The sequence below is a fragment of the Balaenoptera ricei genome, chromosome 21 (assembly GCF_028023285.1).
Source record: "Balaenoptera ricei isolate mBalRic1 chromosome 21, mBalRic1.hap2, whole genome shotgun sequence".
NCBI lineage: Eukaryota > Metazoa > Chordata > Mammalia > Artiodactyla > Balaenopteridae > Balaenoptera > Balaenoptera ricei.
Window position 1 is genome coordinate 9,617,118 of NC_082659.1, and position 26,701 is coordinate 9,643,818.

General features: G+C 40.7%; 1 protein-coding gene across 1 annotated transcript in view; it reads left to right on the plus strand.

The window, feature by feature from the left end:
* CSMD1 (CUB and Sushi multiple domains 1) overlaps positions 1-26,701 on the plus strand; it is a 1,821,295-nt gene that overhangs the window by 1,515,364 nt on the left and 279,230 nt on the right. The window contains exons 21-23 of the mRNA XM_059909813.1: positions 6,109-6,297; positions 15,164-15,333; positions 19,949-20,105. Of these exons, the coding sequence (XP_059765796.1) occupies positions 6,109-6,297; positions 15,164-15,333; positions 19,949-20,105 (516 nt within the window). The remainder of the gene's footprint in view (positions 1-6,108; positions 6,298-15,163; positions 15,334-19,948; positions 20,106-26,701) is intronic.

Here is a 26,701-nt window from a genome sequence, read left to right on the forward strand (position 1 = left end):
ATAAACAAGCAATGTTCAGTAAGCATCATTGTCAGATCTCCTGCAGAGTCTCAGATACACCCCCAGCCAACAGAGGGAATCACTACTCTAAGATTACTGATGGGTGTAAACAATTATATTAATTTTCATTTTTGTATCTGATGTTTTGGAAAATAAAGCATTTTCCCACTTCATGCTTCACTGCCCAGAGCTAATGTAATTTTCATAAGGTGGTTACTGAGTCCCATAATCACAAGTGAATCTTCTACTTTTATGTTCTGGTTAATTCCTCAATAACTTTTGATGCCACTAATCAAATTCATTGTTAAAATATCTGAGTACTTATTTATCCCCTGTTCTGAAGCTAAAACTCTTGGTAGAAGGGTTTCTGTGTTCCTCATTCACATCAAGACAGTTCCATTCCCGTATCTTACACAAAATAGGAATTAAGTTGTCAATAATTACTTACTAAATATTGCATGATAGTTAACAATATATAAAATGAAATACTGTCTTTTTTTAGCTTTATTGAAGTATCATTGTAAAATCAAAATATTCTTTTAAAAAAAAAGACTTCTTAGGGATTTTAAGATGCTCTGAATCATTTTATACTCCCTGTAATTATGACCAATTGCCATTTATCTTAATCTGACTTTGTTGATTTTTCCTGATATCTCACTGCATTAATGGAGCTTTCCAGATGGGCTTAGATTACTTGATTTCTTGGAAATTGGCCGTAATCAATGGTAATCATGAAATTGGCCACTTTTTATATCAAAGACTTAAATCTTCCTAACGCTAATACCTAAATCCCTCTCTCTATATATACTCTCCCCGGGTGGATCTCAGTTAGTACCACTATGAGACTGGCACTCCACTCTGTTCTTATTTTCATCGTGATCCAAAATGAATTTAAGCAGAACACTCCAAAGAAAGAAAATGGCAGTGATGCAAGCCTGTGGATTTGGTCCACAGATATTTCTCATGAGTCTATGCAATTTCTATCTGTTTATTTTTTATTTTTTAATTTTTGGCTGCATTGGGTCTTCGTTGCTGCACGTGGGCTTTCTCTAGTTGCGGCGAGCGGGGGCTACTCTTCCTTGCAGTGCACAGGCTTCTCATTGCGGTGGCTTCTCTTGTTGCGGAGCACAGGCTCTAGGTGCGTGGGCTTCAGTAGTTGTGGCACATGGGCTCAGTAGTTGTGGCTCACAGGCTGTAGAGCACAGGCTTAGTAGTTGTGGCACACAGGCTTAGTAGTTGTGGCACGCAGGCTCAATAGTTGTGGCGCACAGGCTTAGTTGCTCCGCAGCATGTGGGATCTTCCTGGGCCAGGGCTCAAATCTGTGTCCCCTGCATTGGCAGGCGGATTCTTAACCACTGCACCACCAGGGAAGCCCTTTCTCTCTGTTTTGTACCATCTCTTTCTTAATTCCATGACTCCCAGCACACAGCTACAAGCTACACATCTACAAGGAATCTTTTGATTACAAAAGTCAGAGTGCAACTCTGAAACTGACTCCTTTCGTAAACTCCCTAAAAAACAAGCAAGCAAACAACAGAAACAACAAAACACACTTTTCTGGGTCTTTGTAGCTCTTTGGGGCAGTTTTAAAATATTTTTAAATATTAAGACTAAACTGGCAACACTTTGTGAACATGCGGAACAATTCATTTGGTCACAACCAGTAGAAGACAATCTATAAAGCTTGCACAAGGAATCGCTTTCATCAAGACTGTGTCACACACATGCTCAGACAGTCTTTTTAAAGACAAAACACACCTTTGATTGCAAAGCTGATTCTAAAGGAAACGTATTCTTTAGATATGCTAAAGGAATCATTTCATCTGCAGGCATGTTGCCTTGAAACTGGGCTGCGAACAACTGCCAGTGACACTAACACAATGGAGTTTATTCTTTGTGCCCAAATAAGTAACCACTTTATTATGCAATTGAAGCATTTACCCTTCTGGAGACTTTTCTGATATTTGTACAAAATCAGTATGCTGTTATATCTGGATTTTTTTCCTTGTTAGTCCAGTTTATTTCTGTCTTTTCTAGAAGGTTTATTAAAGGGTCATCTCTCAGTTATGGCTCCCAGTCAGTGTCCCCGCAGATACTAATGGAAATACTGGGGGAAAGGGCTCCTTATTCAAGCATGTTTAGGTCGAGCCGCCCACGCTCCCTGCTCTATCCTGAGTGTCCGCTACTGACTGTTCTCTGTGTGCACTTACTATTCCAGCCTTCCTTCTCCATGCCTCCTATGATACTACTTTTTGAATGCCAACTTTCTGTGAATTCACATAGTTTCCTGGTCATTCTCTTCAAAAGATGAGAATCTGGACAACTTAGTGCCTTTACAGATGTGGTTTCCTCTTCATTCAAAACCCTTCTTCAGGGACTTCCCTGGTGGCATAGTGGATAAGACTCCACGCTCCCAATGCAGGGGCCCCAAGTTTGATCCCTGGTCAGGGAACTAGATCCCACATGCATGCTGCAACTAAGAGTTCACATGCCACAACTAAGGAGCCCGCCTGCCGCAACTAAGACCCCACGCAGCCAAATAAATAAATGTTAAAAAAAAAAACCCTTTTTCATTCCTCACCAGGCAAAACTCCACCCAGATCAAGCACTGTCTGTTGCTCACAGTCTTCTCCCTCTTCCTTAAGCAGAGTTTTTTTCCTCCTACCTTCCCATAACACTATTTATATACCAAAATTGTGTATTTTCCAACATTATTTTTCCATATTTGTCTCCTTCACTGTACAGTGAAGATCTGTTCACGTGTCTTCTCCCGTTGTTGCATCATCAGTGCCTGGGAAAGACTGCAGAGTGCTCATTCTTTTATTTATTTATTTATTTTTAATTCAGTGAGTGTTTGCTGAGCACCTGCAAGGTAACAAGAATTATTCTAGGCCCTGGAGACACAGTAGGGAATAAAACAAAGGGCCTGCCTTCATAGAGCCTGTAATCCAGTGGGGGGGATAGTAATGGGGGATGCTGTCAGAAAGAATAAAATGGTGAAGGAGTTAAAAGATGCTGACGTGTGGAGAGTTGCCATGGTAGGTCTATCTGATAAGCTGACGCTTGATTTCAAAGAAGTAAAAGAGTAGGCCAGGCTGATATAGGGGACGTGGTCCTCAGAAGAAGGAAGAGCAGCAGTAGGAGTGTGTGGGCAAGTTTAGGGTTAAAGAAGCAGGTCGCTGTGGTCAGAGCCCGGTAATTGAGACGGTCATATAAGTACCTTGGCTGTGAACTGTGTTATGCAAAGCCATTGGAAGGATTTGAACAGGGATGGACATGATCTTACCTTTTTCAAAACTCATTCTAAGTAACGTCCAACGTTAACACAGGATCTTAGGTAAGATGCTGTTACACAGTAAGCCGCACAGGAGACAGCAGAAGCTGAGGCTGCGGGGTTGGTGCTGGAGTGAAGTGGACCAGGTCAGCTGGGATCGAATGTGTCTGAAATACAGACAGGGGTCAAGGTCATCGTCTCTGTGAATGAGGATGCTATGCTTCATGGGGCAGACACGGGGACTGAAGCAGGTTTGGGAGGAAAAATATAAAATTTTGCTTTGGGAAATTTTAGGTATATATCCAGGAGGAGTTGTCAAGAGTCTTGAGTTCACAGAGAGAGTCAAATCAGGAAAAAAAAAATTGAAGTTCATCAATAAATAGACAAAATTTAAAGACGTGGGGCTGGGTAAGCTGGGAAATGAGTGTAGCTGCACAGAAAGAAGGTACTAGGTTTAAGCTGGGGCAGGACATTTTGGTGCAAAGATGAGGAGGGTTCAAATCATGGACTGAGAAGGTGAGACCCTGAGCTAGGAGGAGAGAAAGGATAACCCTTCAAGGAGGAAGAGGGCTTCCACTATCTAAGTAGGAGGAGGAGCAAGGCTTGGTGAGTGGGCTCACAAGTGGAGGTCGCGGTGGCTCTGGTTTGGAAGGGAGCCTGGCTGGTGGGTGGAGAGGGACTGGGAAGAGGTAACGTGAAAATAGAACATGGAACGCTTCTGAAGAACTGGTGCTGAAGGTGCCCAACCAGGCGCCGTGGCTGTGGTCATTGTGAGGTCATGAGAGTGGTTTTTATTCAGTGGATTGGTGTGTCGCATTCTTAAAATGGGCCCTGGAACACGTGTTTGTGTGCTCATGGGAATGAGACTAGAGAATTGATGAAGAAAAATAGAGTAAGTTCTATGAACAAAATCTTTGAGTCAGGGAACTTGGAATCCTGAGGGCAATACATTTTTCTTCTGCTGGATGACTAACTGGAAACGTATGCTGTGCAAATACACACTGTGTAATAGCCCATAAGTGACAATTGATACAAGAGGACCTTTATATGACCTTGTGTGGGAGGATGGAACTAATCCACACCTCTAATCTCACGGTGTTGGATCAGGCTTCCTATTTCAGTAGGTATTTTTCAGAGGACATCAGTAGAAATATGAAATAAAAATATACACAAAAAACCATTCAATTACAGTGTTTTTCTCTATAATACAATAGATCTAGCATAAATAATATCAAACTATTCTCTTATTTGGCAAGAGTTTTCAATTGCTTTTAAAGAAATGACAGCAAAGATGTGATTCGAGTTGAGAATATACAGTATATTAGGAGGAGAATGACTTCTGTCAGATGAAGATAAAGTTCCCTAGATTGTGACAGCTTTATTTTACTATTTCCTAGAAAGTCTACCATTATGTTTTGGTATGAAAAATATTTGTTGAGTTGAATTAAATGATATTACCTTTTTTTTTTCCTTGCTGGGTCATACTAAAAATAGGTCAAATTAATGAGTATATCTCCAGAGTGGTGAGAGTAGTTTGAATATGTTAGGGATCCAGAATAGATTTTTTATCTAAATGAAAAACAGGATAAAGACAATGTAGAAAGCGTGGAGCTCAGATGTTGACCAATAAGTTGGGTGAGATGAGGGAAAAATTGGAGCAGAGATTTCCTCTTCATAGGGGGTTGGGATGCCAGTGATGAAACTTGTGGATGATGGGAATAGAAAAGATGGATTAAAATTGAGAAATATTGGGGGAAATGATGGTTTGGATTTAATATGTTCCTTGAGAATACAGAATCCACACTTTAGAGTCAGAACTTGAAAGATAGTAGTTGGAAATCGGAAAGCGAAGGCAATATCTTTTCAGATGGACTAGGACAGTTTCCCCGCCACCATAGGAAAAACTTTTGTCTTCCACTCATTGCAATAATGCTCATCCTTTAATCAACACTTTAACCTCTTTGAAGCTCTTTCCACCATTCAAACCCCTAATGGTGGCCCACTGTTTGATCCTGTTTGACTAAACACTGGGCATTACACGCTGAGAACACAGCAAGAAGGATCAACAACACACTGAATGATGGCCCGTGAGACCCATGACAACCAGAGTGCAGTTGCACCCACATATAGAGATTTGAAAGAGTTGGTACTAAAGAATGAGACAAATACAAAATGCTGTTATTAGTACTGTTATTTTGGACATTTAATCCCCAAATGCAGCAATACACCAGACATTATTCTTTTTTTTCTTTTTAACTAAATTTAGCACTTCCTTCCTGGGTAGTTTACAGAAATTTCTAGCAGGATCCAGAAATTTTTCATTACGTGTCAATAAAACATGGTTTATAAATTGAAAAATAGACAGGAAAAGGTTTTGCTATTCCATACTGAGGTGTATTTTAGGGGTGAAATTGGTTATGGTAAGCTTTCCACCCTGTGAAGAAACCCTGTGATACTGCTTTTAGTTTGTTCTGCATTGGGTCTTGTTTATCCAAAACACCTGTAAGAGGACAGTGACTGATTTTAGCAATTGCGCGCATCACTAAAATAACTTCCTACTGTTAAAGGGACAGTTTTGAGTGGGTCATGTTATTATAATGTTCTACATTTATTTTAAAAATACTATATTCCATTTGTCATGAGAAAACTCGTAGTACAAAGGAAGACAATCCATATGACAGTTACAGCAGAGCCTGGGGGAATAAAAAAAAAATATATATATATATATATATATGTTTATTTTTTAAGTAATAGCACCTTTTTATTCTTGTGAAATAATTTTTGAGTATTTACCTGGGTTCCCACAAGTGTACTCTGTCTCTTCATGTCTCAGAATATGACCTCGAGCCTTGTGACGATCCTGGCGTCCCTGCTTTCAGCAGGAGAATCGGTTTTCACTTCGGAGTTGGAGACTCTCTGACGTTTTCGTGCTTCCCAGGTTATCGCTTAGAAGGCGCAACCAAGCTCACGTGCCTGGGCGGGGGCCGTCGTGTATGGAGCGCATCTCTGCCAAGGTGTGTGGGTAGGTGGTCACGTGCTTTCATTTCATTCACCCGGGGGGCAGGGCGCGGTGCGGTCAGCGTGCAGGGCCCCACCAGGCATGGGAGGGCAGGAGGCCGGCACTGGGCGGGCGCTCCGCTCCCCGGGGAGGTGGAGGAGGGGGCCTCTCTGGGCTGTGGTTACCTCATCGGTAAAGCCAGCCCCTTTCAGCCCTAAGACGTCCTGACTGAAGAGGAGTGAAACTAAAGCATGTGTCAAGCATATTTATGGAGGAGAAAAAAAAAAAAAAAAATACACACACACACACACACACACACACACACTATATACCTGGGACAAAAGACAAAATAAAAGCTAGAAGCCATGCTGTATTAACACAACCTTTGACAATTCTGTTGCTTAAGAGCAGTGGTATCACCTGGTATAATGATGCGGACAATTTAAAATACTCGTTTTGTTGTTTTTTTACACTTTAACTCTGATTAGATGATCGTGCATACTCTCGCAAAGTGGGGGTTGTAGACACTTTAACACTGAATTAGCTTTTTCACAGTGTTCTTGAAGATTTCAAGAGGTCATTCCAGAGAGTAATAGGAATCTTTATTTAGGTACTTGAAACTAGGCACTGTGCTAAGATGGAATTAAGATGCCTATTCAGTGGGGTGTATTTATTGTTAATCTGAACCTGTGCTGCTGTAGGAAGTTCCTCAGAGAATTGTGGTGGCTCAGTTTAACTATGGAATCTTGGCTACAGGTCTAGAGGGTCTGGTCATCAGCCCCAGAGGCAATATCTGCTACCTGCCACTTGGCCACGTTGCTCAGCATGTAAAGGGCGTACAAGCTGTCCTTTAAAGTCACAGAAACTGGCTAATGTAGCATTATGACATTTGTCTAGTGATGAACCATGGACCCCCTTAATTGTGAGCCTTCTGAGTCCTTGAGGCACCTGTGATCTTACCAGCTGATAAACTAGAGGCAGGTGGGGAAGTTGTGAAAATAAGATTTCATAACCCATAAAAATGCTAAGTTGTTAACTTAGTAAACCAGATTTTTCCAATGCACAGAATCTCTTCAGTTATTTAGGAATATTATGTGGTTCAAAAGTTAATATACTGTCTTTTTGTGTTCCAGTATGCCATAGATAGTAGGATAGTGAGGACTTCATTATAAAAAAATTAGACAAGTGAATATGAATCAAATCATCTTTATCTCTTGCCAGGGCACATATCTGATCTTTCTATGATGTGGCTTTCTCCTAAAACAGTAGTTCTCACTTTTTTTTTTTTTTTTAGTTATGATTTTTATTTGAGATTTGGATGCCAGTTTTGAACACTATCTCAAGAAAAAAAGGTACAATGTTTTCTAGATGATCCTAGATGTTCCCAGAGTTGCCTAGAATCCATATGCCCCAAATTGGAAATTACTGAGCGAGACAGTTTAAAATCTGGGGGAAAACACTCCCAACCCAGTGAAGTCAAAGCCTTAATCCACGTATGTAACATTGTCTATCGATTATAATATTCCATTTGCATTATTCTGTTATTTTATCTAGATTCATTATCTTTACACTCTTAGTCTTGTTATTTGGGGTTTTACACTGTTGCCTAAAGTATAAAATGAGGAGTAACTGGGGTTGAAATAATAGTTAATGTTTATTGAGCACTGATTCTAGACCAGCACTGCTCTGAGCTCTCTCCATGAGTTATCTTATTTAGTTCCCCAGACACCTCTATGAAGTAAGCACTATCATTGTCAGTTCCATTCTACAGATGGGAACACTGAGGCACAAAGAACTTAAGGCCTTTGCCCACCGGCACACAGCCAGCAAGATTCCAACACAGAGCACCTAAAACCAGGCCTTTCAGCCCTGCACTGCACTGAGAGAATGGCCTGGCGGGGCCGTTCTGTATTTCACCTCTTGTATTTTACCTACTGCTTCCTGACTTTCCTTCCAGCCCATCTGGGCACAAGAGACCTTTAAATAAACATGTTAGTAAGGCACTAAAATCCACCAGGTGACCCACGTGGCACCTGGGAGTTCTCATTTCTCCCTTTCTCTCATTCTCCACGTCGAATTAGTTGCTAGTTCTGAAGATTCTGCCTCTCCCCAGCTCTCCAGGGAGGCTCCCCGCCCATCCTCTCTGCCCAGCCTTGAGAAGGCTCTCAGCTTCACATCCCGAAGATGCTCCCCACTTCCAGGACAGCCCCCAACCACTGTTGCCGCAGCCCCCAGAGTGATCTGTCCGAATTCGGAACTTCACAAATCCATCCCCCTTAACAGAACCCATGAATCAGCTCCCATAATGTGCAGAACAAAACCTCCACTCGCCGGGGATGCAGGCCCCTTATTCACTGGCCAGACTCTCCGGCGTCTTGCCCAGCTCACTCATGTACTTGGGCTCGCACACACCAAGGCTGCACAGGACCTGAAATTGCCCTGGTTCTCTCTTATGCTCAAGCCTCTCCCTACACTGCTCCCTCATGTGCAACGTGCACCCCCTTTTCTGCCAGGCTGACTTCCTCATTTTGGAACTCACCTCCCATGTAAGCTCTTTCTACCCCCTTACCCACCGGCTGGAGAGGGACCCTCCAGGATAACCACTGTACTCCAGTGAACTTGTCTTCCTATTTCTGTCTCTCCCATTAGGCTGACCTTTCCTTACAGTGGAGGCTGCCTTAGCCCTAAATCCAGCTCTGTGCCTTATTCAATACATGTTTGTCAAACAAACATTATTTCTCTTGGAAGCTCCTATCTTGATCTCAAAGTTTGATTCATTAGCACACTGTGTCTGTCTTTCTTCCTGTAAAATCATAGAAATAAGAATAATCTATCCCTAGACAAAAGTTGCAAATCCAATCCAAAGATCACAGGTGACCCTGGAGGAGTGCCAAGTGGATTATGAGAATGCTACTTTACCTTTTTCTAATAAACATCTGGTGATAAATAGAAGTTCTAGTGAACACCTGGGCTGAGAAGCGGCCCTGTGAGATGAGGGGCATTGCAAAGCCTCGGTAGTATTTAGGGGGGTAAGTTCTTCAGCAACAGAATTGGAACCCAGATTAGCATGATAAGTAGGCAGATTGAGAGAGTATAGATTTTCATCTACTGTGTTACTATCAAATAGTAAATTAATATCCCCAATAAAATATTTATTGATATTGAATATTTATTATTGCTTACAAATAATATGGTTAGTGCTATGGATGTGGACTTCCAGCTTCCAGAGCTGTGAGAAATAAATGTTATTCTTTAAGCCTCTTGTCTGTGTTCTGTTACATCACCCAGAGCTGCTAAGACCACCTCATGGGTTGATGCTTTTGTACAGAAGAATTAACTGAAAAATCAATTGACTCCTTTCTTTTTTGTTCATTTAATTTTAATAAGTTTAGTTCCATTACAAAACTCTCAATGACAATTCAGTTTTAATTACAGTTTCAGGAGGTTCTTTATAAAAAAGAGCAAATGATTCATTTTAAGGGAAATTATATTCATTCATCTTAAAATCACTTTAAATGGATTATGGGAAGAACTGAAAATTGATCCATTTAATTGCTCTAGGAATGGAGATTTGCAATGGATATCTGAAATCAAGTCAAAGAATTTCTGAAATTCTGATGACTTACATTTTCTGAGCACCTGCTTTTTACCGTTTGTTGTATTTCACTCAGTTATCTCCTGTGGGACAGCGTCTCAGGCTTTAGTGCACCTTCCTCAGTCTTCTTGACACGTTTCTATTCTTGCAGTTGGAAATGTGTTGCATTCGTCTTTGTGCACTAGTTGATTTAATTCAAAATAAATTTAAGTCATTGGCCTGCCTCAGAAACAGGATGCCAATGCAGGCATTCCTGTTCCTTGGCAGGACATTTTGTGAGACATTCAATTAAGACGTTCGGAAGGTGTGTTTCCCACAACAGCCTCATGTTCCTACTCTTTTGGAGTCATACATTCATACGTGTTCCTCGTGGGTTACTTAACATCTATAAATGTAATTAATTGTCACTGTTGTATTTTGACAAACATAATGTGGTTATTACCAGACCAGCTGGAGTTCAGATCACAGCTCCACCAACGCCCCCCTCCATGTGATCTTGAGCAAGTTAATTATTAACCTAGCACTGTCTCAGTTTCCTCATCTGTAAAATGGATTTAGTGTTGATACTGACCTCATGGAAATGTTGTATTTATTTAATGATATAATAGTTATAAAAATGCACTCTGTGCAAGTGACAAATAGACCAAAAGAAAAACAGATGGCTGTACCCAGCTGGGCAAAGTGTTAGTACATTTTATAGGCTCTACAATTACTTATTTGATCTTCCAGTGTGTTCCTCTGGACTGGGAATTCTAGAACTTGTTGGCATGTCCGTTTTCGCACTACAACACTCTTTGCATTTTCCTTTAGAGTGTTTAGGATTCACTGTTTTCTTTTAGTGCATCTCCTCTTTTCCAAACAGATGTTTCTCAGGACACCTTGTGCTCCAAACTCTCCAGGGACCCTGGTTCAGTGACACCCATACACCCACTGCCGTCTGGTCCAGTCTCTCTTTACAGCCAGATCCCCGAGGTCCTCTCAGATGTTCCCCTGCTTTGTCACGTCCGTAAGGCCACCTGAACACCCGCGTGTCGCACACCTGAGACTTCGCCATGTGCTGTGGCTCCAGGTCCCCGACCCGCATTTCTCCCCAGACCTCTGATGCTTCCAGCCTGCTATGGAACCGAGTCAGAATGAGCCGAGACCCTCAGGACCAAGTGGCTGATCTCGTTCAGCCTGTAAAAGGTCATATTTTCTTAGTGGTCGTCACATAAGATCCGAAAACAACTCCAGCAACAGCCACCCATGTTCATCAGAATAGTGTCAAACACAAATAATTGCCTAAAACCGAGGAAGGATGATCTGCATGAAAATCTTTGAAGAATATAAAGCGATACAGATATAAATCAAATAGTAATCATATTATATGGCTATATTAAATAAAACACTGTAGTAAAATAGACTTTTAAAATTGATGTACCAAGTTTGTATACTCTACAAGCAATTTCATATTCTTGGAGAAAAATTTGAATAAAGACTATCTTTTAAGTCCTGTACTGTATACTCTGGAATAATGAATTCTGACCTTCCACTTTTAAGTGCACGTGCCATGTATGTTTAGGTTCACTCACAGATGTATCATGAGTAAATTAATTGTTATTGCTTATTCACTTAGAAACTTTACTTGCATCTCAGGTTATGGGAAATAGTTGCTCTGACGCTAGTGGAGATTTTGTATTCAAGAGGTGAGTATAAAGTGAGACAGAGGTGTGTGGGTGAGGTGGCTGGTCACTTTTTCCCCATCTTTCTACAAGTTAAAGCAACGGCATTGCTTCTCTGCAAAGAATTACCAGTTACAACTGGCCAGTTAATCTCCCACACTCATTATTTCTATGTAGTGTAGACTTGCACTTAATTAGCATCTCTTATTATATATTTGCTTTAGAAAAAAATCACAGAATCCAAATCTTCACAAAAAGCCATGTAAAATTACATCTTGAGATTTGATAAATTTTTTCTCCCCGGCTATCCAAATGCTAAAGCCTTCTTTCTAGTCCTGCCTTTTTGTTGTATTATGAGAAATAAATGATTACTGTCCTAAATGCTAACGTGAAAGCAAATATAACCTCAGTTAATTGGTACCTTAACTTTTATCCTATCTGGATAAAATCCTTAAAAGTATACTCTCTTCTTCAACAGAATTTTGCTCTGCTAGTTTCATTACCGATAATTATGAATAATATTATGAACTTTTAATTATAAAGTATATTCATCATTAATTAGGATTTTTTTAAAAGTCCACAATTCTTTTCCTAAGCTAAGCACTTAGAGGTTATATCAAATCAATAATGCGTCTGTACTAGTGGTGTGACCTTGGGAAAAACTACTTTTGAGCTAGTCTGTGCTTCAGTTTCCTTATCTGTAAAACGGGGTTTATTACCTCATCACATAAGGTTATTGTGAGGGTTAAGTGATTTAATGTAACTGAAGAACTTAGAAAAGTGTGTGACGTATACCATTTACACATCAGCCTTATTGTGATAGACTAAGTCTACGTTTAAAAAAGGACACTCCTGAGCCTGGAAAATTCTCTGTGTGGCAAGTCTGTCAAGGAGAAGGGAATAGAAACAAAGTGGTGTGAAGACCCAAAGAAAGGAATTCCACCCATAAGGAGAGCAAGAGAACACACCTGCTGGACGTAGGAGCAGAGCCTCCAGACAACAGAGAGAGATGTAGGCTCCCCTGCCTCAGGGAGGGAAAAGCACGTCCTTCCCAGGATCGCAGGGCTGGAGCCGATTGGAGTGGGTCTCCTTGTCTTTGCCCTCCTCATGGGACAGCCCCCTGAAGACACACAGGGACTTCTTGCAGGCAGTTTTCACAGTTACCCCAGAGTGGCAAAGCTCTCTCATGCCACATTTTGGGTTCAAGGTGTGTGGACTCAGCACTGTGTTGAGCTAATTCCCCCGGGTGTCCTTCAACCCTCCCTCCAGCCTCTTGACCTCATTCAGTCAAGAAAGAAGACCACACATCTCCTGATGGCCAGAGGGGGGCCCAGGGCCCTCATTATCCCTTTTACCTCCTGCCCACCTCAAAGGATGTTTGACGCAAGGCTGCCCACACTTCACAGTGGATGTCCAGTGAACGCAGTGCACGATGGGCCAGATGCAGTCATGTATGCGGTAAACCCAAACCCACACAACCAGTTACAGTAGCCATAAGAAGTATCCCTTCCAAAGCACCCCTTAGACTAAAAATGGTCTAGGTGCCACTCTATCAGTATTTATTACGTCTTCAATTGCAAGGGATGTTTTTTCAAACTTATAAAGTAATAAAAGGACGTAAATTTGATTTTTGAATGATTTCCTTTATTGGTCACTGTCCAATTCAATTCTAAATAAAACTTCCTAGTGCTTGTGACGGGTTCCATATTCTGGTTATCAGAACGCTGTGAGTTTCTTCTTTTATTCTCTTTACGTCCAATATCTTCAACGAGTTTGAACCCCTTGCTGTTTCATCCACAGAGCAGCCAAAGGGGGACCTTCTGCTTTGCTGTTTCAGTGTTCTTTTCACTTATTTTGGCTTTTATGTTAAAATCACCATTTCTTCAGGAAAGAAAAATAGTAAAAGAATATGCAACAAAGCCCATGAATGATTACCATCTCTCAAGGAGATTACTTGCCCAAAATGCTTGTTGAATTTAAGAGATGAAGCCATACGTCGTCAGTCTCAGAATTGCTGAGAATCACCAGATTCTTGACATGAAAGGACATCCACGTCCCAGCCCGAGCAAAAATGAAAGTCCAAACGCAGCCTGAGAGACACACCACTCGCCTTTCTCACCTTAAAAATGTTTCTTAAAAAGTACTAAAATTACACAAATATATGAATATATAATAATAGTAACTATAGCTATAATTTTAAAATTATAATTATAAAATCCCATTGCCATGTTTTGGGGTCACCACTTCCCTGTGCTTCTTTCTCATCACTGTTTCCCATAAAACCCTCCTTCAGGTCCTTATGGAGGGAAAGATCGGGGGCAGGTGAGCCAAGTTCTCCTGTGTTTCTCTCCCTGATTTTCTCCCCGACCCTTCTACGTGGGGACATCATGAGATTCAAGGGCACAAGTCATCATGGGCTGATCCTGAATCTCCAGCTTATTCCTTCCATCAGTCAGGCCAAGGAAGGCTCGTGGTGCAGCTGATTTCAGTGATTGTCAAGAGAAGATGGGGATGTCAGAGACTTGGAATTATGAAAATGGGCACACACGGGACATCTGCCAAAGTTGAGTGATACCTCAAGCAGCCCCCTTAAACTGAACCCTGTCCCCCTCTCTCTCACCCTCGTTACATGTAGGCATTTTACTGATTTTCAGTTTACAAGTTGATCGTTATTCTTCACACTCAGACTTACTTTGTTGAAATTTTTAAAATCACTGTGCTTTTCACATAGTGTGGCCAATAAATTATTTTGTGCAGAATCGCATGGAGCACTCTTGTCACACAGGCACAGACATACACACAGAGACGCACATGCACACACAGATGCACACACATCATACATAAGCAAACACACACACACACACAGAGCAATTTTATTATTTTATGATTGTTTTGGACGAATAGAATTTTAGGAGTTAGCCTAACTCTCTCACTTTCATAGGTGAGGAAACAGGTGCTGAGAGTTTAGGTGACTTTCTCCAAGTTGGCAGAAAGTGGAGAGCTATATTTATTTTCATTTTTACTCTGATTAAAGTTCTTTATGCAAATTTGGGCGTAGAGGTGAATTGCCCTCTTTCATCAAGGGGAGAAGAACGTATTTTCTGCCGCCGAAAGGGCTTCTGTCCCAGGACAGGCGGGTGGGCTCAGTGCTGTGAGACAGTAGCGGGGGACTCAGTGGTTTGGTCCACGGTTAGACTCCCCTTTAAATGCATCCAGGTTGAGGCCACAGAATACCAACGTGGGAAAACTGCGTGGACATAACTGTCGAGTCAGCACATTGGAATTGGCGGGGATGCTTCATGAAGCAGAGATGGGGCAGAGAGGTGACTGCCAGTGATACAGCCAGAGTGCTCGGGCATGCCTGTTTTATTCTAGAATTCTTTGTAAGTTAGGAGTAAGATGCATTCTATTAAAAGAAATAAGAAAATCTCGAAAATGGGATGAATGGGGGTATCTTTCCTGTCCAGTTGATAAAACAGTAGAAAGAAGTCACTAATCTATAAAAACAATATGGTGCTAGCAGATATACATTGAGAGAAAAGAGGGCTGTCATAATTTAAAAGTTTTTATTTATTAAAATCAGTAATTCCACTTTTGAATCCTCTTTCTCTTTTTACTGTCCTATTTATTTTAGCTGAATGTGGAGCAAGTGTCAAAGGAAATGAAGGAACATTACTGTCTCCAAATTTCCCATCAAATTATGATAATAACCATGAGTGTATCTATAAAATTGAAACAGAAGCTGGCAAGGGGATCCATCTCAGAGCACGAAGCTTCCAGCTGTTTGAAGGAGATATTCTAAAGGTAAAAAAAAATCTGTTTTAATAGGACTCCATCTTTCCTTCTCAAGGAATAAATATAATGTTGATCCATCTATATACGTAGATATATACATATATTAATGTATCTTTATATATACACATATTTTCCCAATTGGTTTATCCAGCTGGTTTGAGAAGGTGGCCTATAGTATCATGTGTATGTGGACTTTACCTAAGTCTATAATCCTGGATCTAAAATTTATTGGTTGTGTATTTAAGGGTATTATTTAACATTTTTAAGCCTTATTTTTCTTATATGTAAAAACATGCAATGGTACCTACCTTTTTGTGGTGTTTTGAGGATTAAATAATATAGATACATATTTCTAGCGTTGTTCCTAGCACATGCTAATAATTGTAAAAAAAAACTTACAGGACCCCCAGACCAACCCTTTCTACAGTCGCTCTTGATTTGTAAATGTGATCATGACAGAGCATCCTTCAGAGCTAGAAGGATTTTGATGTGAGGGTAGAAGCAAGCCCTGCCACTGTTGCTGGACCACAAAGCAGGGTTGATGTGGAGAAGCCAAGCCAGGATGAGGCAGAATCTCACTCAGCCAGTCTGAGCTGTGTTCACAGGACTCCGAGGTGTGCTAGGCGTGGGACCAGCATCAAGGGTCAGTGCAGTAGATGACTCAAAGCATCAGAGCCTCGGGGAACTGCTCCAGGTGGAGCACACCACTCACATTCCAGAGGGACTCCAGGGAAACAGGCAGGGGGACGGATTAAGGGAGCACCCAGGTCTTGCCTTGAGCTCCAACTGCAAATGCCCCCAAACTTCTAAGACTTCTGAAATAGTTTCCACCTCTCCTGTGACTATTTCAGGAACCTGGGGACCTCCCTGGCTCTAGGGGCTGAGCAGTTGGCACTTGTAGCCCGAGCCTCAGGGCCTTGAAAGAGAGTGGCTTTGAGCAACAAAGACCAACACTGGCCGTCACCCAGCCCGTCCACCTGCTTGTTCCACTGGGAAGTAAGCGACTTGTCCAGGCCACACGGCTTGTTTATGGCAAGAGAGGGACACATCTTATCCCCTTTCTAAAGTCCTAGGGTTTTTCAGTCGTATGTGCATCTACATGGACACACACAATGCTCCATCCCAGACGCAGTAGATTTGACTCACTTGAAGCTGTGAGCACTAAGAAGCTACGCCAAGAGCCTGCTAAGAGGGGAAACTTAGTGCCCTCCAGCTGTGTCCTCTGTTTGCACAGTGGATAAAGTGGGGTCGCTGGTAGGTTCCGTTATGTGCACAGGTCAACAGAAGCTTCCAGACTCAAGTGCTCATCACTTCCTCCAAGTCCACCTTTGACTGTGCTTCAAGGTCATAGTTTAGGAGAGAGGTTTTATTCTAGTTGTTCTTTCATTGTAATAGTCTTTCGAAAGCGCATGCTGGCAGTATGAGTCGCTATAATTAAGAAGTGATTTTCAGGTATGAAACTAGTACATCCTCACGGATCTGAGAAAAGTTAAATTTGCATCAAAGAACTGTTTTCTGAATTCTTTGATAACCTCAAATTTAGACGTCAGTAAGCCTTTAAGGCAAACTTTTAAGGAACAATTAACCATACTTTGGTGCAGGAGAGTGATTAGAGACACTGGATTAAATATACACTGATACATATTACTGGAATGGAAGGAAGCAAATCATTTTCATTTGTGATTGCGTGCTGTTTAAACTTGTTGATTATAACAAAAAATCAAAAAAACATCTTGCTTACCACCTTTAATTGCAGAGAAACTGTCAATCATCTGAAAAACCTTGATACTGTGCAGACATACCTTTTATTGAATATGCTAATAAATATCAAAAAGTTAAAAACATCTCAAGTGGGACTACCTTGAATTTTGAGCATAAATGCTGCTTACGTCGCCCCGCACACGTAGTATGATCCATTAACAAAGACCAGAGTTTATGTACACACCCTCCCCCGCATAAACGTGATGCTTGCTTGTTTCATATGGAAACACCGTGTAAGAGAAATACAGCTCTAAGGAGAGCGTCATGATAGGGATACGTAATGGAAAGCGAGGTTAGTTCTGGAAACAGAGCCCTCGGGTATAGCTCCTGCAAAAGTGGGGATGATTTCCCCAGTCCTTTCAGCGTTGTCATTCCAGGATTCCTTGTGATGTTTTCTAATCTGTGCTTATCTGCTCCCTTGGCTAGTCCACTCGGAGCATATGGCATTTATTATGTGCCAGGCTCCAAGGGAGGGTCTGTAGTGCAAATAGTTATAGCCTTGTATTAACATATGACCCAAGGAACCTTTTCCTAATGACTGAAAGGGACATTTTGATCCCAGCTGCTTGTAGATGAGGATATACAACTAGGAGGTTTTGTGCTGAACTAAAATCACTTGTTACTAATTTAATTGGAAGTAACCATTAAGTCTTTTGCCTTCCAATACTATCTGGGTTGTCATTTCTGATACATGAGAAGCATGAATCCAGATTTTCACCTTGCGAGAGTTGACAACATAATATCCCCACGAGTCAGTTACTTTTTCGTTCAGAGATTTCCACTGTCAAGCCCAGTGCTAAGTGCTGGTGATGCAGATAAATAAGACAGAATTACTCTTCCAGGGATGCTTAATAATTCAGTGTGGCAGTGGTTCATTTTTAGTGGTTTAGCCATGAGGATCCTGGAGCTAGACGCTGTCCATGTAAGCTATTAAATCTCGGAGAAGCACTCAGACAAGCTAAGACCAGTGGAGGTGACAGTGGAAGATGCTTCAGAGCTTTGAGGACCGAGCCTAAGTGTGTGTTTATTTCCTTTAATGCCCCCTCATCTCCATGGATTTCTATGAATCACAGAGAATTACATGACATGTGGAGTAACCTAAGACCTTGCTGGAGTGGCCTGGACACTTTATTTTTGAGCCAGCATGCTCTGGATTTTAAAGCTCTTTATAGGGCTTCCCTGGTGGCGCAGTGGTTGAGAATCTGCCTGCCAATGCAGTGGACACGGGTTCGAGCCCTGGTCTGGGAAGATCCCACATGCCGCGGAGCAACTAGGCCCGTGAGCCACAATTACTGAGCCTGCGCGTCTGGAGCCTGTGCTCCGCAACAAAGAGAGGCCTCGATAGTGAGAGGCCCGCGCACCGCGATGAAGAGTGGCCCCTGCTCGCCGGAACTAGAGAAAGCCCTCGCACAGAAACGAAGACCCAACACAGCTAAAAATAAAAATTAAAAAAAAAAAGCTCTTTATAATCTGGGTTCCAGAAACCTCACTATCAAATGAATCTATGTTAAGCCAAACAGTGATTTTTTCCTACACTAGCTTGTTGCTAGCTTCCATGAGAAGTTGTAGGGTGTTTGATTTTCCTACTCAAGCATATGCGTATTTAATTAAAATGAAATCAAATAATGATCCATAAAATTAATTCTTCTAAATGTGTTTTCTCCATTTAGGAGTATGTGAATTTGTAAGTCTGTCAAGCAGCATTCATGGTTTACATATGCATTATGTATGAAGAGCAGGAGAAGAAAAGTAAGAATTAATCTGTGTGAGAAGGAAAAGAAGTGAGAGAAATAGGCAGATACGGGGGAGGCTACCAGGGACTTTGATGTACTTTATTTAGATAAGATATTTTTTATCAAAAAGAACTGGATGTTCTGCAGTATGATGTGATACATTTTCATTCTTTCTTCTAAAAAGCCCTTATCCATACCAGCAGTTCCTTGCCATGAACCATTGCAATGGTTTCAAGAGGCAAATGGATGAACCTTTCCCACGAAGCATTATAGTCTTGACTACTTAGCGGGAGTGTGAGGGGCTCAAAACTAACTTCTCCTAGAATGTGAACGCTGTTTGTTCTGGCATTAGGAACGTGTACTGTGGGACGCCCCCCAGTGCCCACGCCTTAAAACTGTCCGACGCAGTCTCCACTGGGGAAATGTGATTGGCAACCCTGCACTCCCAGTGTGGACCTGGGAAGTCATCACTTCCTGTCCCTTACCCGTGATGTCCGCTCAGAACCAAGCCCGGTCCACTTGCCTTCCAAATGTTCGGGGTATCCACCCAGGCTGTACAGCCACCTGGGAAAATGGAGTCAGTCACAGAATGCTTCAGAGCAAGATGACCTTTCTCTCTGATATCGGACATGACAGGATTCCTTTGCTATAACAAATTCAAAACTAAAGTCACCACAGGCTCAGGGGCTACAAAATGTGACAACATTTCAGCACCTCGACTTGTAACACATTTGGATGGAGGAGGAGACATTCACACTGAACTATGACACATCCTTCCAACCTTTGTAAGTGGATTGTGAGGGAAGGAAAAATGGTGGACCATGCAACCTGGAAATGCAAATACATGATGATTTCATTTTAAATAAACACAGAGAGAATGTTCAGCTTGATGCAGATAAAATGATCTGGGCACAAATGGAATCTTTTGTCTTTAATGTTAACGATAAAGATAAAACTTAAAGAAAAGTTGTTTGCCAGTGTCTTCCATCCACTCATCTTTCTATAAACTGTATCACTTTTTAAAGTACTGTGTAAAATCGTATCTTTGAAAATTTGGATTTCTTGTTAAAATTGCTGACATACAAACAGAATTAAGTGATAAGGGGACTCATGCTGTGAATTCTCCTCAGGTCTACGATGGAAAAGATAGTTCATCACGTCCGCTGGGGGCCTTCACTAAAAATGAGCTGACGGGGCTGATCCTGAACAGCACCTCCAACCACCTGTGGCTGGAGTTCAACTCCAATGGGTCTGACACTGGCCAGGGTTTTCAGCTCACCTATACTAGTAAGTGCCATACGACTTAATCATTTCATTTTACTTTTATTTTCTCAGGATACATCTGTTACTTTGCTGATATGATACATTTTAAATATCAATTTTTTTTTCCTGGCCCCCCTCCTGTGTTTTGGATTGCTGTTTAATTCTGTGCACTGTTGAGCGGGCAGTAAATTTAGACACATTACCAGAAGTAAGAGTTTGAAACGTATTTATTTAGAAGTATTAGTATTTTCATAACGTGACTGTACCTGAAAAGAAAATATCATGACATTTAAGAGATATTAGGGTTAAAATTATTGTGTGATTTAATGCACATTGACAAAAATTCATAGACAATATGTGAAAGATTTAAAATGAATGGTATAATTAATAGTAATAGTCTTTGAATGCCTACAACACATCAATACTTTTCTATTATATCTATCTATCTATACATACACATATTAGATTCCATACATTATGTAATATAGATTACGTGTGTGTAAAATATAATAATTTATACATATAGATACACACATGCACACATATAGATGTGTGTGTGTATATGTACCCTATGTTGTAAGCGCTTTCTTATCACAACTCATTTCCTCCTGAGAAAACTAAACACAAGTAATTGGAGTGTGTGTCCAGGATACCAGGTGTCTGAGTCAGTGGAACCAGGATTTGGTCTGTAGCTCACAGTTTTAAGCCGTGTTCTTAGTGCCCCCCCATTAATATAATTAATATAAATCAATATGGAAAATGCCTTTTTTTAAAAAAAGATGAATATGAAGAAGACAGAGGGAGGGTAAAACAAAGGAGGAGAAGGAATTGTTCTTTCACAAAGAGAAGTTGGACGTGTGATAACTGTCATTTTCAACATTTTTAGTTCCAGAAAAATAAAGTAAAAAATGTAGTTATTTGGTATAGGTTATTAATTAAAATTAAGTAATAAATTAGCTAAAATGCTTAAAATATACAAGACAGTCCAATCCTTCACCAACCCGATGATTAAAAATCTTTGTGATACCAAATACCATGACATAGGAAATTAAAAATTTTGGATTTTTGAGCATGAAAGTCTATTAGTGATTATCAAGACTGATTCCTTTATTTGACAGATAAGCAAATGAAGGCCTGAAAAATATGGTAACTATCCCAGACATAAAGCTAACCCAGGTGCCTTCAAGGAGGATTAATTGCCTCAAATCCCCCTTGGTAGGTGAAATTACAGTTGAAGAATTATAATCCTTTTGACAAAAATAGAATTATAGTCCCATGGACAGGATGAGAAAACCCACATTTCACTTTCATGAAAATAACCATTTAAAAGACTCCATGAATTGAAAGCATACTAATTATATCATGTGCAAATAAATTACTAGCAGTTATATTACAAAATAAATTTATAATTACAACTTTTGTTTCTAGAATTCTACTTTTCAGAATTTCATGCTCAAAAAAGTTTCAGAGAGCTCTTGTCAAACCAGTTTGCTTTGATTACAGATAAAATGTAAACCGCCATGATCTCTTTTTTCTTCTACTGCGGGTTTTCCATCAAATGCTCATCAGTTTTTGATTTATTACTCGGATGTGTCAACACACGCTTCCCAGTTTTTATACTGGTCTTACAGCCTTAGAGGAACATGGGCACATGAGAAGGAAGACAATGTGAAAGCTCTGGGCGCCTTTCTGAGTTTCCTGTGATGCACACCTGGGTCCCCCTCCCTTGTTGCTTTGGCCTGTCTGACAAATTGTGCTTCTTCCAATGGCTTGTAAGCAAAGAGCTAAAACCTTGGCCCGAGAGCTGTCCTCTCTCCTCTGTGCATCTTCATGACCTCATCCTCAGGGCCGCCCAAGTGTGGAGGTTGCTAAGCTCACAGCTACTTTATAGGAAAGGTATCATGTTAGACTTCTACGTTACGTTGCAGAACTTTTTCAACCCTAGTTACCGCATCCTGTTTTCCCTCTGACGATTTCCAAGGAGAGTAATTCTTGATTTATGAGCACTCATTCCTATCCTCTCATGGTTATGCAAAAGACATCCAGAAGCAAATTCAAGCCTGCTGGAATTTATAGTCACTTTATTTATTTATCACTGAGATGGGGGTTACAGGACTGTTTCCAGAATTCTTACATCCCCTTTATTTTCCAAATGGCAGTGAAGAAAGTCCATATGCCCTAAAAACATGTGATGGGATTGAAATTAGAGGTTGTAGCTTCCTCTGTGTATCATGCCCACCTTCCCTCGTCAAAAAGAGTTGCTTCCACATATATACAATAGAATATTACTCAGCCATAAAAAGAAACAAAATTGAGTTATTTGTAGTGAGGTGGATGGACCTAAAATCTGTCATACAGAGTGAAGTAAGTCAGAAAGAGAAAAACGAATACCGTATGCTAACACATATATATGGAATCTTAAAAAAAAAATGGTTCTGAAGAACCTAGGGGCAGGACAGGAATAAAGACGCAGATGTAGAGAATGGACTTGAGGACACGGGGAGGGGGAAGGGTAAGCTGGGATGAAGTGAGAGAGTGGCATGGACATATATACACTACCAAATGGAAAACAGATAGCTAGTGGGAAGCAGCCACATAGCACAGGGAGACCAGCTCGGTGCTTTGTGACCACCTAGAGGGGTGGGATAGGGAGGGTGGGAGGGAGGGAGACGCAAGAGGGAAGAGATATGGGGATATGTGTATACGTAGAGCTGACTCACTTTGTTATACAGCAGAAACTAACACAACACTGTAAAGCAATTATACTCCAGTAAAGCTGTTAAAAAAAAAAAAAAGTTGCTTCCATGCGCTATTCTCAGCCCCTACTAGACAGCATGTGACGGTTGTCACTGTTTCTCCATGGCACCCTCCAGACTGTGAGGACCTTTGCTCTTCCTCCCATTTCTCTGAGTAACTTTGAGAAACCTTGAAGCTGTGGATCTGCTTATGGGCACTTTCCAATTATATGGATTTTATTTTTTTAACATAGCAGCACAGACTTTCTAAAAGTAGAAGAAAGAAATGTTGGTGACGGTTTCCATTTATTTAGCTCTTAGTATAATCAATTTGATGGGAGTAACTATCTTTTCTGCCTGTTTTTCCTCTTTCCTCCACCTACAATAACACAGATGCTACCCAGGTACAAGTTTTGTTTCCAGGATTGTCCTGGAGCTGGAACACACTGCCGGATGGGAAAAGACATTTGTAATATAGCACTGATGGTGCTGATGGCTATAATCAAAATATTATTGACTTCACATTAAATTCTTAGGTTTAAACACTCGGTAATTAAGTTTAAGAAATCCCAGACTCCCACCATGTGGTTGAATACCTGAATCAAATCTTCATCTCTAAAAGATGGTTTGGAAATAATGAATGACTGTAAAATGTTTTCACCAAATTATTAAAGCTTAAGACTATTTGAAGGCACTTTCAACTATTTTCAGAAGACTTTTGTAATTGCCTCTTGCTTGTTAATTGCATTACTGAAGGAAACATTCATATTTAAATGTTTCAAATCTGTAATTAATCTACACACAAGTGGATTAGAAAAAGTCAACAGAGTAAATATATAGCTTAATAAACATCTTGAAGTTTTTCAAATGAGTACTAATCATATTTGTATATCTTTTAATATTTAGAGCATACTACCCAATACCTTCTAATTTTACCATCTTGGCAATTCTGGGTCTCGGTAAATAGCTCCTTTTGCTCTTCTTCGTAAGTTAGAAAATCAGTCTCCAAATCTGTAAATGGCTTGCTGAGGCTTTTACCTATGGGGTGTTATAGCTGGGAGCCAATCCAGGTCTTCTAAACAAGGGCCAGAACTGTTGATGACCTTATTTTCAAATGTTTTAGATGATCCCACTTTGATGAGTTCCATATTTATTGACTGATATTTATATATGTAAAGGCATTGGCAAGGAAGAAAAGCCAGGCATCTTTGGGACAAGTAGGAATAAATATATTAGTAAACATTTATTAAGCAACTGCTGATTTCTGAGTAGTAGGTTAGAGCAACATACAACTGGAAAAGTTTACCTCCATTGAAAAACACTGCTTTTTATTACAGATTTGTCCATTTTCATAACAGATGATAGTCTTCTGAGCCTACAATTATGTCAAGTGGAAGCATAACCCATAAGCTCTTTTAGATCAGGGACAATGGGTGTTCATTTTCTATTCCCCTCTGTACCTCGTACCTCGCACAGATGTCTGATTTATAATGTTAAAAGCTTAGATTGGATCATTGTTATTCAAGCTGCATTCCATGGAGCACTAAGATTCTGCAGAGCTGTCTCAGGCCAATAAGGGTTTCACCTTATTTAACATAAGCCTTTTCTTTTCTTTTTTTTTGTTATGCCAGTGATTGTAAAGCTCTTAAATATCAGGAAAAATCATATTGACAATGGATTGCTATGTCTTCTAAATATTTCAGCAAATATTTTTACAGAAAAGTAGTTCTGGAAATTAAAAAAAAAATTCCCTGTTGAATTCAGAATTCTTTAAAAAATATATTGACCCCGTTAGAGTTCCACAGGGATGTTCCCAGAATAGTCACTCTTCAGAAACAGTTTCCCACAGGACTTTCTGGTTGTCACTCTTACTGATTTAAGTAGAGGAGCAAGCAAAACATCAGTCACACTTGAACAAAAATTCTTGCTGTTTGGGGGTGTCATGAAAGAACTGTATTTTATTTTATTTTATTTTATTTATTTATTTTTAAAATTTATTTATTTATTTATTTATGGCTGTGTTGGGTCTTCGTTTCTGTGCGAGGGCTTTCTCTAGTTGTGGCAAGCGGGGGCCACTCTTCATCGCGGTGTGCGGGCCTCTCACTACCGCGGCCTCTCTTGTTGCGGAGCACAGGCTCCAGACGCGCAGGCTCAGTAATTGTGGCTCACAGGCCCAGTTGCTCCACGGCATGTGGGATCTTCCCAGACCAGGGCTCGAACCCGTGTCCCCTGCACCGGCAGGCAGATTCTCAACCACTGCAGCACCAGGGAAGCCCAGAACTGTAGTTTAGACCACCTTCTCTGGGCCATCTTGGTGTGTTTGTTTGCTGATTGATAAATGACTGTACCATGTATTATTTGTGTACTGAATGTTTAGCACTATACTGAAACAGAGAAGGCAAAAGCCACGGTTCCCGTTCACAGATAAATGTCTTAGGATAGTCACGTGCAGCACTTGTGAAACACTGGTCCGTGGAAATGTGGCTGCACCTTCATGTTCTCAGCTATGGGATGGGTCAGCAGGGGGTGCCATAGGAATCAGCTCAGGGTCCAAACTGATATGTGTGACCGTAATGTATCCATCTCGTGATGCACTACTTTGATGCAAAGATGAAAATCTTTTGATTTTGACCCTTAATGTATTGTTGTATTTGACCCCTAATACATTTCATTTTTATATGAGTTTGCTCTTTTTCTCCAAAGAAACTATAGCTCCTCGATGATAGTTTGTGATCCTAGTACCCCAAGAGTTAGAAGTATATATGACACATATTATATATATTTATTTATTTGTGATGATGGCAGATATAATTTTCCAGAGCAATGAGAGATCATTGAAAGCTGGAATCACCCTAGAGGCCTCCAGAATTTTCTTTCCTTCCTGCTAGATGCCCTTTGACTCATCCCTTAAGATTGCAGTTAAATGCCAGTTTCTGTATAAAGGCTGCTCTGCTCCGGATTTCTGGAGGAGAATCACCTGCCTCTCCCACGCTCCCTACCCCATGCATTTTGTCTCTAACCTTTTGTTTTTACCAACAGAAGGTGAGGTTTTCAAGAGGAGGAATCTTAACTTGATCACTTTTGTATCACCTCCATAGTCACTTAACAAATGATAATTGAGTTGACCTAGATTTGCATGGAAGGAGGCAGATTTGAGTAAAGATGCGGGGAGTAGAATATGATCTTGGAACTCATGAGATAATGAATATGAAAGTCTGAATAGAGTGGAAGATGCATGATGAGGAGAAAAAGGAAGACAAATGAGCTGCGGGAACCTGCTTATGGAAGCCACTGAAAGCTGATCAGGGGTATTGGTCAACATTAAGGCAGAGCCATTAATAATATTGGAGGAATGAAATTAATGCAAGTGTGGGATTGAAAGAAGAGGATGATAACAGCCCCAAACAGCTCTGTCTGTGCTCCTGCCACCCACGAGTGACCTGAGAGTAAAGGAGGAAAGCTACTTGCTGACTTTTACAGTAACACACATAATGGGACAGAGCAGAAATATGGACTCATTTTTACTTACAAATGGAGTGGTCAGATTGATATACTATATATCTTTTAAAAACAAAAAGAAAAAGGAGGGACTCGTTTTTACTTATAAATGGAGTGGTCAGATTCATATACTATATATCTTTTAAAAACGAAAAGAAAAAGGAGGGACTCGTTTTTACTTATAAATGGAGTGGTCAGATTCATATACTATATATCTTTTAAAAACAAATAGAAAAAGGAGAGATGCCTTGGGAGGGTGGTGTCGGGTAGTCAGTAGTCACAGAAGAACAGATAGACGGACCTTAAAAATGGAAGTTCTTTGGTAACCCCTCAAGATGTATTTGGCACAGAAGACTAAGCAAGTAGATGCTGGAGTCTTATCCCCCT